The following is a 15,302-nucleotide window of genomic DNA, read 5'->3' on the forward strand; positions in this document are numbered from 1 at the left end:
AAAGTCAACCCGCTCGAGTCTCAATTATCACCTGTTGAGGAATGCCAGTGCATTGTGAGTATTTATTCTAAACTCGAGAGGAGGGAAATTTTAACTTTGAGCTAGCTTCTCTTTCACCCACTCTCTCTCTGCTTACCGATGTGTTTGGGCATACAGTTATTTTCATGAGTGTGGGTACATATTTATTCCACTGGATCCAAATACTTTTGTCTGTGTGTTTGTACATCTTGCATTTGTGAATACACATATATAGATGTATTGATTTAAGGTATGTATAGTAAGTTGGTGTGAATCTTGTTATCTTCGAATCTGTAGTTAAGTTGCTATTTTAATTATAACATATTTTACTGATTTATTTTGTAAATCTTCAAACTGGTTAATGATTAAGTGCTGCTAGTCATTAATAAATCTTGATTTGCTGCTAAATCATTACCGTGTTAATATTTTCATCCGCAACAACATCTTGAAGAAAATTGTAAAACAAAACAACCCCAAACATGTATTTTCTTTAACTGATTTTTTCCTTTCTTGCTACAGAATACCCAGAGTTACATAAGTATTTGTTTCTCTGGGTGCTCTGTGGTGCTAATAAAATAACACAAATTAAATAGTTCAAAATTCCAGAAAGATGACATGTTACTGACATTTGTAGAAATTTAAATACTTCCAAGACAAGACAAAAAAACAAATTTACCTGCAAGATGACAAGAGCATTTTCTATGGAAAGGTCATCTGAAGGTAAACCTTCACTTTTCCAAACTAACTCCTCACTTTCTGTACACAGGAATCGCCGTAAATTGAACTCTGATAAATGAAAGAGCACAAATTTGTGCTAGTACTTATAGTCTGCATAATTTTTAAGCATTTACCACTCTATATATATCGGAGCCTGTCTAACACAGTGCATGTCTGTAGATTTCCCTTAAATTTCTTATTTTATTGCTTGAATTTATTCTTATTAACTAGCTGATGTTATAAAAATATTTAATGGTGTTATTAACACACATAGATAAAAATGATTACTGAAAAAGCAGAAGCATTTGGAATGCATTGGCAAATTTACAACAGTTAATGTGATTACATTCATTCATGTAAACTTTCTAAGCAAGGACTATGGAGCTAAATCTTAAGAATTTATAAATATTTATAATCTTAATAATTAATAGAATAATCCTAAGAAATAGTCTGTCTGTATATACAAGTATTTATTGTGTAAGAAAATGTTGTCGCTTTTCATTTTCGAACACCAAGACAATTGAGACTTTTCATTAGAACTAACTAGCATTTCTCACTTCCTCAATCAAGCTTAATTACTTACTCACACACACTTACTTTCAAGGCCTGCTGATTTGGTCCATTCATGCAAGCTGGCCTTCCTCTGATCCTCAGGAGCAGCAGAAAGATAGGTAATAAATGCAGCTGCTAACTGAGCTCTTTTAGGCAATGTTGCCAGTTCATCTGTTATCTCTGACACCTTAAAAAAAAAGTACAGAATGTATAGGTGTATTGCAAACAAAAACCATGTTAATATTTCTCACCAGTAACTAAAATATTGGAACTACATTTGCCTGCCATTGAGAATACAGTTGAGACAGTCTCCCTCCTTGCATTTCAGGTATCTATACTGAGCTAACCTACAGCAACATACACATGAAAGTATGGGAAAAGCTCTGGGCTAGAGTGTGAACAGATGTTTCTGAGAATTTAGCTACTAACAGGCTATGAATACGATAAACAGTTCACCTTGTCACCTGTAAGCAACTGGGTAAATAGTATTATAGTAAGAAAAATAAGAAATATGTGATCCTAGTCACAGTTAGCTAGTAACTACCACTTAAAATATGTATACAGATACTAAATACTATATGTATCTATTGCATTTTAAAATGTGATTCACTGCAGACTTACATGATAAAATACATTTATCTTCAATTAATTTGTCTGCACTACACCTCTGCTTTGAAATGTTCCAGTATTTTGGAGAAAAATACAGTGTATCAAAATAAAATAAGACTGCCATAATTGGTTTGAAAGTACTTTCACTTTTTTACTTTAATCAAACTGACATTAAAAAAAAAAGCTGATACAGAAACAAAAAAAAGCAACTTTTTATTACTTTCTCCTGACTTTAAAGGAAGATGAATACTGCTTTTTCACCATCCTCAATACTGGATGAGTTCCTGACTAATATATCTGCCAGTTTGGTCTACAGCATGCCATTAATAGATAGGTTGATCTTTCTAAAAGCAGAGGTAATGCAGTAGAATGGAAAACTGTGAGGGATCACTTTCAGAAGTGTTTAAACTCTGGGATTCAAATATGCCAAATCTTACGATAGCAGATGGAATAGCTGTAAAGCTAGTTTCAGAGGAAAAATCTTCCATTATGCTGGTCAACCTACAAGAAGGATTCATCTAACCCTAACTTTGGTTCTTCAAAATGCAGGCATTTAGTCTAATTGTTTAGACTTTTTCCAGTGTCAATGGAGAGACAGGACCATGTCTCTCAGCAAGGAGATTTTTTCCATGTTAAGATACCCAAGAAAGTTTGGTATTGCTTTCTGGAGGTGACAGCTATTTTCAGCTTGTATACACTTTGAAATTTTTCTTTCTGTTTCAGACTGAAGAACCGCCTGTGTGTCCAAAGGTTTGCCAATTTGTCCCAAATATATCATTTCAGCAAATAAGATATGCTCATTTTCCCACCTTTAGAAGCAGGAAAGATTCAAACACATAAGTGAAGACTTCAAGAGCAACCCAACATTTTGGGTAGGTCTACATTTGTATTTTCAACATCGATGCCATAAAGGAGATATGTTTTAAGACTGTAATTGTTCAATGCTTTCCCAAAATCTTTCCCTTTTGATTGCATCTCAACTTGGAGGGTCCAACCGCTGACCTGTTCAGCCATCATAACAATTACATTATTATTGTGATTGAAAAACATCAAAGCACATTGTATGTTTTATATTAAATACCAAGGGCTTTTTCATATATTCTGTAGCTATGTGATATAGGTAAGGTAACTTGCACAGTGAAGTAAAAGGAAGTTTCAGAAGGAAGAAAAGCTTTTATTTCTAATGAGAAAACAAATAAATGAGACATGCAGATTGGCAATAACTCACATTCTCCAAACAGTGCAAAAACTGTATTTTCAAATTATCAGCTCTAAAATGTATTTATGAAAATTTTCACAAACCTGGGTGCTCCATCTTTTGTGTTCCCTATCGAGTTGATTTATCAGTACCTCTGCAGCTTTCAATGTTTTCTGAGCTTTACTTAGTTCTGCTTCAAGTTTTGCTGCTTCTGTTGTTCTACTCTGGAACCTGTAAAACAACTACTGTTTGTAATTGCTATCATGAACTACTAAATTAACGGACAGTTATTTTCAAGGCAGCTTAACTGACTGAATTTGTAATTAATTCCTCCCTTATTATTCATGAAGAACACAACTACATATCTTTTGCTTCTAACTGGCATATGAGCTTGTTAGACTTTTAACCAACAAAATTTAAATAGATGCACAGGTGAGATTTAAAAATACACTTGCAGAATAGACTATAATGTCTGAAAATCATTCCTTCTTCTACTTAAACAGCCTGACTTGATTTTAGTGATTGTGTTAAGTTCTGTTCTGCACCTAGTAAGGACAAGAGCAGGCTCAATGCCATACTATACATTTGTAACTTTTTGGTAAATTTAATCTATAACCTTTACAGGTTTCATTGCTACTTCACACAGATGACCCCAGTTCAATGCACAGTACTCTATTTTGTAAATTACTATGAAGTAAGAACATACTCCAAATAACAGGAAAGGTCTAGGTATTATTTTGTAATGTTTAATATCTAATTAGCTTAATTAATATTTAATCACTTAACGCATTTAATAATCCACCTTTTTCAAGTAAAATATTTAATTATAACATAGAGTATATAGTATCTAGTTAATCTAAGACATCACTATATAGCTGAATGTCAAGAAGAATTCTCCAATCTTTTTTTTTTTTTTCAGACCACAAAACATGACTTTTAGTAATATGCACGTATGCCAGGTTGTAAAGTACCTCCTATATTAACTACATAATAGAAACATTGATCTAAAAGACTTGGAATAAACTGAATTTACAGAAAGTATAAAGGTTCACCACAGCAATTTTTATGACACTGTGAGTCATGGACGTGATGAGATGCTAAGAAAAAAGGAGATAGCTAACTAGCTAACTGTCAGAAAAGTAGGCCATCCTCTATTCAAACTGTGATCAGCAGAAGTCTTGTATAGGAATGTTTCCAAAGTCCCAAGGAGACATTAAAGTCTTCTTAGATTTAAAAGGTGAGAAACATACAGATTATCTTTGACATCTACAATGTCTATACACTGAAGGCTTCCAACACAGCAGCATGAATCAGGTACTTTTAATGAGCATTTCATCTGATCAGTGAGATGAACTGTATATTCTAATAGTATTTATTTATCTCCACTGAGTATATAGGTAGCCTAATTATCGCTACTTCTGATGTAAATATCTTGCAGAGCAGGGAGTTACATTTGGCTAGATAAATTTAATTATTCATACCATAAAATCATCAATGTTTTCATTTACATCTTGAAATAAACAAACCCAACTTACTTATCTTTCAGTTCTGATACTTTTTGACCAACAGAGTTCAGAAGATCTTCTAACTTCTGTTTTCTGTCTTCAGTTTTCTTGAGATTACTACAAAAATGTAACATTTATTTTAAGACTATGGATCCAAAGGAAAAAAAAGAGTAAATGTAACAGGAAAGTAATTTACATAGAAATAGGTCAGAGACAGTTCTTTCTTGTGATTTATATTAATAAAAATCTGTTTTCACATATAAAAGTTTTGACCACTTCTCATCACATAGCTTTAAAAATGGCAACTAAACAACATTCAAACGTATTCTTAAAGATCGGAACAAATTCTTCCAATACACAATTTTAAGACCTGCCAAAACAATCAGTACAGATTCCTCAGGTTATGGATGGTAATAAGACTATGTCATAGTATCTTTTTGATCCTGAGAAACTGATTATGCTTGGTACATGACTGAAAAAAGAGGAACTACACATCTCATAAAACAGCACGGGTTTCACTGACAGAATACATTTTAAGTATATCTGTGATGTTCATTTCTCCCTGACACATTTCGGCTGAGACAGGTAATTTATGATTGGCAAAAATTTCCAGGGTATAGCTTCTAGAAAAAACAAAATACCGCATACTTACTTTTTCTGCCTCGGCATGAACATTTTATTACTTATGGGTGAGGTATGTTTTCTTATATCTTTTGGTTTTGGTAAAATGTCAATTCCTCCTTGGCAGCTTTAGTTTTATCCACCACCATTGGAATTAAGAACATTTATTTTGCAACAGTGTCTAACTTACGCTTCCAAGCCAGCCTTTTCTTTTTCCAAAGGCTGAATTCGTTCTAGAACATGGGAATACTGGACATTGGCATTCACCCAAGCTGCTAATGGAGCAGCTGCAGCACTGGCTCGTTTAGCATTCTGAAAAAATCAGTTACAAGAAAGTCCTTGAAGTATAATGGAGGTGAGATAAATACAGGACAAATAACTGCAACAGATTTATGAGTTATCAACTTAAATATGCCAATTAGCCAACTCCTCTACTGAACTAATCTTTTAAATTGTTACTAACAGATTATATCGTAGGCGATCAACCTGTGTAAAAAAAAATAATGGGTACCTTTACAACTATGAAGCTTCACTGAAGTTAACAAGCTTTAAATTAATGCATAATTTATCAGTGTGTTCCTTCTCAGGGAACTACAACTTTCCTTTTAAAAATAAGGAACTAGTATTTTAGAATTCCTTTTTATAGCTACTGCCAAATCAATTCTCAAAGATTACACATACATTTAATCATCATTAGTCCCCCTTTTTTAATTAAGTGTACAGTTAAGACACTTACTGTTACAAAGAGGCCAGGAATTAGATCCAATTCCTTCATCTGAGTTCTAATTTATACCAGTGACAAAAACCTCTGAGGACTTGATTTCATAATGACCTCATCCCACCCCTCCTCAGTCACCAACAAAATTCTCTGTTAGAGGCAGCAAGCAACAGAGTAATCTCTGCTACACTTTTATCTCTTTATACGGACAAATTCTGTAAGCAGAATTACTTTTTCTCTAAGTACATTCTAAAAATTATGTTGGCAAATCAGACAACAATGTCTTTTTTTTTCTTTTTGTCTTTTTTTCATTTTATGTAACATAATCAGAATTACCTTTGGATCAAAAGATGTTCTGTTTTTAGAAAGAAGTTCTTCAACACTCTCCCGTATTTCTTTTGGAATATTACGGGCATCAAAGGTTGCTATGTCCTCCCTCACACCTCTTTTGGCCAAGAAACTGTAAAAAGAATTAAATAACTAAGTAAAGAAGAAACAAATGTTAAAGAGGTTATTTCCGTATGAAACCAAAGAATTCTGCACACACATTATTCCTGAATATAATAAAAAGTATTTCATATTGTATATTACTGTTTAAGTTTAAAGCTTAAATAAAATCCTCACCTCTTCATGCTCACCCATGATGTATCAAAAATCCCCATCAGTCGTAAAACTCCTTCTAGTATGTCTCTGATTATGTCAGGGGGCATCCGTAGTGACCGGATTTCTGATAAAGACTCTGGCTTTATATTTCCCACTGCTAATTTAGCTTCATTAACCAGTGGCTTAAAACATAAAAACACATTAAAAAAGAGATGAGAATACAAGAAACTGAACATTTGCTATTTCCGTTTTCATACGATTTCTTGCTCTTTTCACATATTTTATTACCTAACCAACTGCCATTGATGCATATTCATGTGCACAAGTTATTAAAAAATTACCATGTGTTTATTAATAAATATATTTCCATGTAAAACAGCATATTATAATCCTGAATTTCCCTAACTTTTCATTCAGCACTGTACTTCATAAACATTATATAAATATTACTATCAGTCATGTTTGTTTGCCTTTTCATTGTTTAAAAGTTCATTGTGATACAGGTATGTTTTAATAATGATGCTAATTAATATTTATAGGCTTGCCTGAGGTTATCTTTGTAAATATACATAGTACAGGTCACAAAAGCTTTCTATTTTCAGTAGTTAAAACCAGACAGCCTTTGCCCTTATCAACAAAGCACAGAGTGATAAGAAGACCAGAAAGTTAAAGATTATCATTAAAGACTGTGTACACCCTGCACATCCTTCATATTTATCAAAGACCACAGAAAGGGATTTACCCTAATCCTGTCATTTTATGTCACTTTCAACACAAGGATATAATTCCTTGGCATCTATGATATTAAAAGAAAAAAAATTAAGTTGCTGTACTTTTCCTTTATTTTTTAGTAATTTTAAAATGAATGGGATGAAAAATAGAGACTAAAAGCAATGCCTGGACACACACACCTCCCAAAAAAACCTGATGCTTAACATCTGTAAGGTCTCTTGAACAAGCAGTTTGTTATAGCGCCATTAGGATATATAATTTTCAGAATTTAGTAATAACTGGAAATTATCTTCCATCCAGCTGATAGTACCAAGACCTATGATATTACCAGCCTTACCAAGGCAAAGTAATGTAGTTTGTCTATATGAGATATTAGTAATTGAAAAACACTCCATAAAATCTCTAGAACTCAGCTGTAGACCACGGCAGCATAGAATAGCAACTGGAGGTAAGATTGGGCCTGAAAATTCTTTCTGAAATTAAGATCTAATAGAACACATATGCCAAAATGACAGTCTAAATCTGGCAAAGAGAATACTGTTTTCTAATGCATAGAAGTTTTAATATCAATATAATCTAGAGCAAAATTTAAGAAATGCAGGGTTAAATTTTGCAGAACCAGTCTGCATGGCAGGACTTGAGTAAGTCAAATAAAATCAGGCTGCAAAATATTACTTTTCCTTATCAACTCTTACCTGAACTTCTTTTAGTTCATCTTCAATTTTTCTTTTTCTTTCTTCTATTTCTGCAGCCTCTTCTGCTATCCGTTGTTTTATTTTTTCCATTTCTGTTTTTTGCTCACTAGCACTCTGTAAAAAAAAAGAATACCTTTATTTTTCAGATTTATACAATTTTATTCCTTTAGGTCTCTAATTTCTTCTAGTCTTGATTATAATGTAATTTGCACAATACCAATTACAATAAAGTATCTGAGACTATTTCATACTAGACAAGTTGACTAGGGAAATAAATTATATGGAATAAGCATCTTTTGCTTTTACTGTGTCTCCCTTTCTTTACCACAGACAAGACCTGTACTTCTATTTTTGAGGCTCATTATGATCTTTTTTCTCCTTGCCTTTGATTTTCCATTCCTTATCAAGATATCAGTCCCCCTCTGAAAGGATAAGAGTGACAGTCTCTGTAACGTTCTTACTAAATTTGAAAGTAGTATCTTTCTGCCATTGTCTTTGTAGCTGCTCACATTTCTATTTCTTTCATGACACCATTAAAACTCTCCTTTTCTACAATGTTCATAAAAGCAGCAGTTGTGTTCGAACTACAGCCTATTAGCCTAAAAATACTAATATACTATTTACTTGTAAATTTCCACCCATCTGTCTGTAAGGATATCTATCTTATGTCCTATACATATATTGTAAACTGTTTGGGTTTGTATCTCTTTTTTTCCTGAATCTGTACTGTGCCCACCATACAGCAGGCAGTAGCTATCAGCCATCTCCAAGTCTCCTAAGCACTTCAGTACAACAATAAATACCTAGTATATAAAACTACACTAAAAGGACCTTACATATCCTGAAGTTAACAAAAAAAACCCCAAACATCAGGCTCTACCAATACCAGTTACAAAACAAATTATGGAGGATAAATGTATAAAATGCATAAAACAAAAGACTAATATTCTAGGCTCAGTTCACCTAAAAGATAGAAGACAACAAAGTCCAGAGTTTATGTTTTTCCAGTATATAACACATTATTATAGCCAACCATTGGCAAGTTGAGCTGAACTTGTAGCAAAAGGTAACAGACATATATAAGCAGAGAAAACCTTGAGATTAATAATAATCTTTCTGAGCACTTCACCCAAGCTATAGACCAGCACGTCATTGCAGATTATATTCAAATCCATAAAACATTAGCTACATAAAACTAGATTAGACATTTCATGCAAATGTACATGCACTGAATACTAGCTGTGAATAAGAAAATCTTAAAATTCAGTTGTAGGTCAAAAGCCTTGTGCTGAAAGAAGATTAAAAGAGTCTGTATGTATTAAAGCCCTGTCTCTTACATAAACTAGAATATTTGAAGTGACATTAAAATGTTAGAGGGCACCTATACTTTATGCTAATCTAAATAATCAGAATTCTACCGTAATTCTTCTGATGTCAGTGTGCCCATCATGTTTCACTGCTTTTGGCCTATTCTTTGATTTTGTCCTACAATCCAATATGCACTACTCACACAACCTGTAACTCTACTGGACAACAGCAGACACAGATTTAAAATAGAAATCAGGGAAACCGGTGTCATAAATTCTTTGAGGCCAGTATTGAACACACCAAGACAATCATTATTATTCAAATTCATGTACAGAAGGCAGAGTCTGAAAGTATTAAAAATTGCCAACAGAAGTAGACTTATGAAAATATGAAGTAATGCACCATTAAAGCACTGTGAACCAAATTGTTTGAAAGAGCAGGCGTCTACTTTACTGCATACAGAGAATGTTTTTGTCATTGAGCTTCTTTATTTAAGTTTGTTTCAAACCAATCAGACTAAACCAGTACAAAACAATCAGTGCTGTGACAGCAGATTCATTATGGCTTAGCCTACATTTATGATTCCTGGAAGCATGAATGTAGAGATCTATTTTCTGCACAGTTATTTTACTTAACTGAGAAAACACTACTAAAGAAAATTACCTCCTCAAAGAACACAAGTTCCACCTCTGAGCTGAAGAATACAAATTCAAGGAGTGATGAACACAGAGTTATTATTTAATCTTCTTTGAAGTTAACTTCAGAGGACCAGACCTCATGAAATACGTACTTTCTAATAGTTCACAAATTTAATTCCTGGTATTTGTTACCTAAAATAGTGCTACTCATCAGTATTTTGTTTAAAGTTCCTATCTGTAATAAACATTATAAAATGGATCAGTCTGGATTTATGAAGTTCTAGGAAAAATTTCAGACTAAACTACAGCAGGGAACACTAGTCAGGTGGAAAACTTGCACTGACCTCTTCCTACTCTATCAGTTCAAACATGATTTAAATTATATAATACTCTGTCCTGTTGCAAGTTTATTCAAGCCTCAGGGCTCATGCATTCCCTTAGGCAAATTCTTGTAAAAGCATCAGGTTTTGTAACCCTTGAAAAGAATACAAAGCACAGCCAGTTATAGAGACCAAAAATAGAAAAGCATCTCTTTTTTTTTTCACTTTTGATGTGATACAACACCTGCATAGATACTGTAATTTCTTGAAGGGCAGCATCAGCCTCATCTTGCTTTGTCTTGAGTAAAATGCTTTGTTCTCCAGCTTTTCTGTTCAGTTCATCTACCAGGGCTTTAGCTTCATTCAGCTTTGAAACACCTGCCTATAAAAGTTTATAAGAAGCAGTTATTTAGCAGTGAATTTTAAATGGATTTAAATGAAGGTTGGTTACAAATAGTATGCACAAACTGAGAGTGATATAGAGTAATATTCTTAATTTTTTAATCTATGTTCCACATTTTTTCAATGTTATTTACATTTTCTTAGTATTATTTAACCCCAAAATGAGATTTGACTCTTCTAGATGTGTTGCTGTAAGATCTATTACTACCTCAAAAAGCTGAAAACATAATTCTCAAAATAACAAACGTTTAATGGAACAGCAACTAGTACATAATCTTCTTCTCATTAATTCAATAGCATTTCAGTTAACTGATGTTAACTCCATATAATTATATCTCCTCTAAAAGCAAATCTATAAAACTTAAATTGAAACAAATTAGATTATCCTACTTCTGCATATTTGTACATTCTCTAAAGAATGTAGATGTACATAAAACAAAGCCTCAACTATACTTAACTATTTTCTTTATTCACACTTTCTGAATTATTTACTCTACGATAATCAGATAATAGGTTAAAGATAACAGTTTGTTGAATCAGAAGGACACAAGAATCACACAAAGCAGGAAGTTGCTGCAGAGATATAAAGAAAAGGATGGAATATGGAGGTACACGGGGAAAAATTTATACAAGCAGAGGCAGGACTTAAATTGATGGAAAGATGATGGGTTGTTTGCAACACAATTTCAGTACATATGGGTGAAAAAATTTAAAGTGCTTTCAAGTACTTTTTACTCTTCCAAGAAAACATATCCTGTCTGACATATTCTTGAGAAAAAATATTAACGAAAACAAGAAACCACTCTTCACTCTTTGAGGCATTTGAACAGAGATGTGCATTAAGATTCATACTATTCCTCTTCTGAAACTACAGCAGGAGCATATGCCAACAGAGAACACCTCACACAACCATGTTAGCAGCTACAGCCCATCAATACATAAGGCATTTCCAAATGTGAAAGTATTTTGAAAAGCCACATGTTAAAAATGTTTTAAATACATACCTGCAAGTGGTTCTGCCTTTTTATTAGCTCTCTTCTTTTACTGTTATTGATGGTACTGTATACATGAAGGAATGTCATATACCTACTAGGTGTTGCTCCATATATTTTACATGATTCATGGATTGCCAGAAATGACTTCAGAAAATCAGAATCACCTGTATAACATAATTTGTTACACAGATAATAATATACTCATTCTTATCTCACTATAAAATAACTAAGGAAGAGCAACAGAATACATTTTTTGAGATATGAATTAAGGACTTTCAAAATATCACAAAGAATACACTTTTTTCAAAGTATTCTCAGAGAAACAACATGTAAGTACCTTTAAAATACATATTCCTCAAAAAGAAACACATTGAAATTGTTTCAAAACTGCAAAATAATTCATTGATGCTGGAAAAGAGGCAAAATTAATTGCAGATTACTGAGGGCTAATCATAAAAGAAATTTTATTTCCACAGAAATTGAATTTGAAAATACTTTGACAGTTTTAGAAAGGAAGCCCACACGTTTTTGTCTTCTCCCTTGTCTCTGATGACAGGTAGACTAAAAGATTTTTCTGAACACTACAGATACTTCAGTTTGTTGAACAGTTTCTCAAAAGAAGCCCAAAGATACTGTAAAATAAATAGTATTACCCTACAAAAGAAAAAATTGCTAAAACATACCTATATATAAATGAACGCCTTTAATAAGTACTGAAGCATAGATTAAGTACCATGATTAAGACAAAGATGGATGGTAGCATGAACACTAAATCCTAAATTTGGCCATTATTCTGATGGGCTGGAATGCCTATTAAAAAGCAATAGAAAACCCCAAGTGAACCACTTATCATTTTATACTCTGTTGTCTCCATGACTTCCAAGAGCTACTTAGACTAATGCTTTATAAAAAGTGGCTAAAAATAGTATTATGCAAATGAGTGCTGGCACTGGTCTCCTAGATTATCTTTGACACCCTATTTTTAAAATGGTTAAATTTGAAGTTTTAGTATAAAAACAAATTGTTTTGAAAAGGGGGCATTACAAGAAATTAGTTATTGCAGATAAAGAATTATTAAAGTAAAATGAGCAGGTCTAGGACAAGAATAATGAAAATATATAGACTGAAAAACTCAAAGTATCAAATTTTGAGGTTGTGAAATAACATCCACCTAGAAGGAAGACACAGAAGAAAACAAAACAAGATGGAGCTTAATCAGGTTATAAAATTCAACATATGTAGTGTTTGCTTGTGACAGAAGAGACTGGGTTTGATCAGCCAGGATGTATGTTCCAGACTCATGTTCCCTTGTACAAAATGCCTGCCATGTGAACAATACTGAAGTGTATGAATGTGCTGGCAAAAACATACTCAAAGTATCTATGCTATTATCTATGTCCAACGCAGAACTGAATAAGTGTTTAATAATAAGTAATAATAATTAGTGGGTCCACCTAAATATTACCTGAATGTTTTTTCTTAAGTTCCTTATGTGCTTTTCCAGTCTTTTCTTGTTCATCTGAATCACACAGAAGCATTTCAGGTATCTAAAAAATGAACATGATTTTTTGTATGAAAATTACGAACAACGAAAATTTGAGTTAAAATTTTAAAAAAACCCAAACCTTTGATCTGGTTTCTCATTTGAAAAGACTGAATATGATAGCTTTATTCAGAATAAGATATTTACAGAATATCTATAGCATTAAAGAGATCAATTCTGCCTTTCCCTGTTACTGATAACTTCCTGTTCTCTCAAGCAGAGGAGTTTTTGCTGGCTCTAAGAAAGAACAACTAATTCTCAGAGGACTCTTATAATAACACAAATGTCAAAGATGTAAAAAGATGTACAACTCAACAGGAAATCAGACAGTCTTAAATACAGCTGTTGTGTATACAACACCAGAATTAAGCAATGCATAAGTCTAAGTCTTTGACATCTTTTTCAAGGTCTAAGAGTGGGCTTACCTCCATGTTATCAAGTATACAATGCACAATGGTAAAAATAAACAAAGTATATTCAAAGGTTCTGGCATACAACTAAATGATAATACTCCACTTTAAAAAAAAAAAAAAATCCCTACTGAAGTACTGAAGTGAAAGCAAAAATACTCTGAAAAACATATTTTAGCTGTGGACAGAGCTGATCCAAACATATTTGCCAAAATGAACTTGCAGTAAAACCCACCATTGAAACTGAGGCACAATGGCAGGTGGAGGAGCCCTGGGAACCCAGGCAGAAATGGACACTCTGTGCCATCTGCTCCCATGGTTCTCCCAGGAGAGCGACCAACCCCATGGTCCCGGTGTGAAATCCATCATGATGAGCCAATGGGAGAGGCCAGATCACCTTACAGACTAGACTGAGGGAGTTACAGCATAGGAGTCTTGGGACACATTATGGGATGCAGTGGAAGAGCATTTCAGATTCCACAAGACTTACTGTGGGTTGATGAGGCACCCACAGGGGTTGGCTGCCAGAGGGACTAGAAGGTCCAGGCCAACTGTCTGAGAGACTGTGGAGGCTGGGAGTCAAATGAGACCTGGCTGCATGTGTCTGTGTGTGTGCACATGTACATGTATGTGCTTGCAGAAACTAGCGGATCCAGAGGCAATTACTGGAGGGTCTGTGTGTCTGTGCCCAGCTAGTAGGGGGATCCACATTCTGCACATGTACATATTTCCCACTAACGGACCTTTGTTGTGATCACTCAGAGAGGGAAACAGGATGATGCCAACAGTGCTGTTTGTGTTTGTGCTGAGGGCTTCTGTTTGTGTTGTTCTGTGTGGCCAATCACATATATATATGTGCTGTATATGTGTGTGTGTGTGCCTACTGGGAATACATGCCCAGCTTCACCACTGGTTCAAGTTGGGGCCATGGAGCTGTGGTAGCCTTGCCCCTATCAGGGTACTGAATTTGCCGATCTCTTAACATATAGAAGTAACATATATATATCTTTCTCAAACTTACACTGTGAACAGCCTGAAATAAGCAGATTTTGATCCTAAAAAGAACACACTGACTCTGTTCCATCAAGCAAAACACTTAAAGATCCAAGAATAACATCTTTACAGTGCAGTCGTAGATCTATATACACATAATAAATGTATTTTTAAAGCAGTTATCTGCTGTTACTAGTATGCTTGACATCATCAGCATAGTTGGCTTTAACATTTTGCTTGCAGTCTATTTGTATTTTGTTCTTAAATGCTGTGTTTGATCAGAGTCATAGTAGTCAGCATTTTGTTCGTCAGTCCACAGAGAGAACAAAACATAATGTTACTGGTAAAATAACAATGTTGATATTACTTAACTGTTCTGCAGAATTTTCTGTCTTTGTAGGACTGCACAACTGGATTAAATAAGCACAGTGACAACTATTCCTTCACAACTTTAAATATCTTATTCACCAAAGCTCAGTTGTTTTTGGAGACACCAATTTAAACAAGTGACAGTTTTTAATTAATGCAATTTACCTTTTTCATACTATTTTCTGACCAGGTTTCCATCCACAAAACCTGACATTTCTTGTAGAGTGCTGGATTACTTTCACAGTTTATTGTGAAATTTAAATTGGTAGAATCCATGATCAAGACAACATGTAGATTTTGTTGGATCCCTAAGAAAATGCAACATATTAAATATGTAGTAGATAACAATCTGACTA

General features: G+C 33.7%; 1 protein-coding gene across 2 annotated transcripts in view; it reads right to left on the bottom strand.

Moving 5' to 3' along the window:
- The window catches only part of DYNC2H1 (dynein cytoplasmic 2 heavy chain 1), a 187,304-nt gene that overhangs the window by 119,074 nt on the left and 52,928 nt on the right, over positions 1–15,302 (bottom strand). For both annotated transcript variants that reach the window (XM_074816179.1, XM_074816180.1), the window contains exons 52-63: positions 15,112–15,254; positions 13,097–13,178; positions 11,641–11,795; positions 10,479–10,616; positions 7,969–8,082; positions 6,563–6,723; positions 6,275–6,398; positions 5,411–5,532; positions 4,630–4,716; positions 3,199–3,325; positions 1,333–1,474; positions 695–804 (exon numbers count right to left, since the gene is read on the bottom strand). In XM_074816179.1, the coding sequence (XP_074672280.1) occupies positions 695–804; positions 1,333–1,474; positions 3,199–3,325; positions 4,630–4,716; positions 5,411–5,532; positions 6,275–6,398; positions 6,563–6,723; positions 7,969–8,082; positions 10,479–10,616; positions 11,641–11,795; positions 13,097–13,178; positions 15,112–15,254 (1,505 nt within the window). The remainder of the gene's footprint in view (positions 1–694; positions 805–1,332; positions 1,475–3,198; positions 3,326–4,629; positions 4,717–5,410; positions 5,533–6,274; positions 6,399–6,562; positions 6,724–7,968; positions 8,083–10,478; positions 10,617–11,640; positions 11,796–13,096; positions 13,179–15,111; positions 15,255–15,302) is intronic.

Source organism: Strix aluco, chromosome 2 (genome assembly GCF_031877795.1).
Source record: "Strix aluco isolate bStrAlu1 chromosome 2, bStrAlu1.hap1, whole genome shotgun sequence".
NCBI classification, from domain to species: domain Eukaryota; kingdom Metazoa; phylum Chordata; class Aves; order Strigiformes; family Strigidae; genus Strix; species Strix aluco.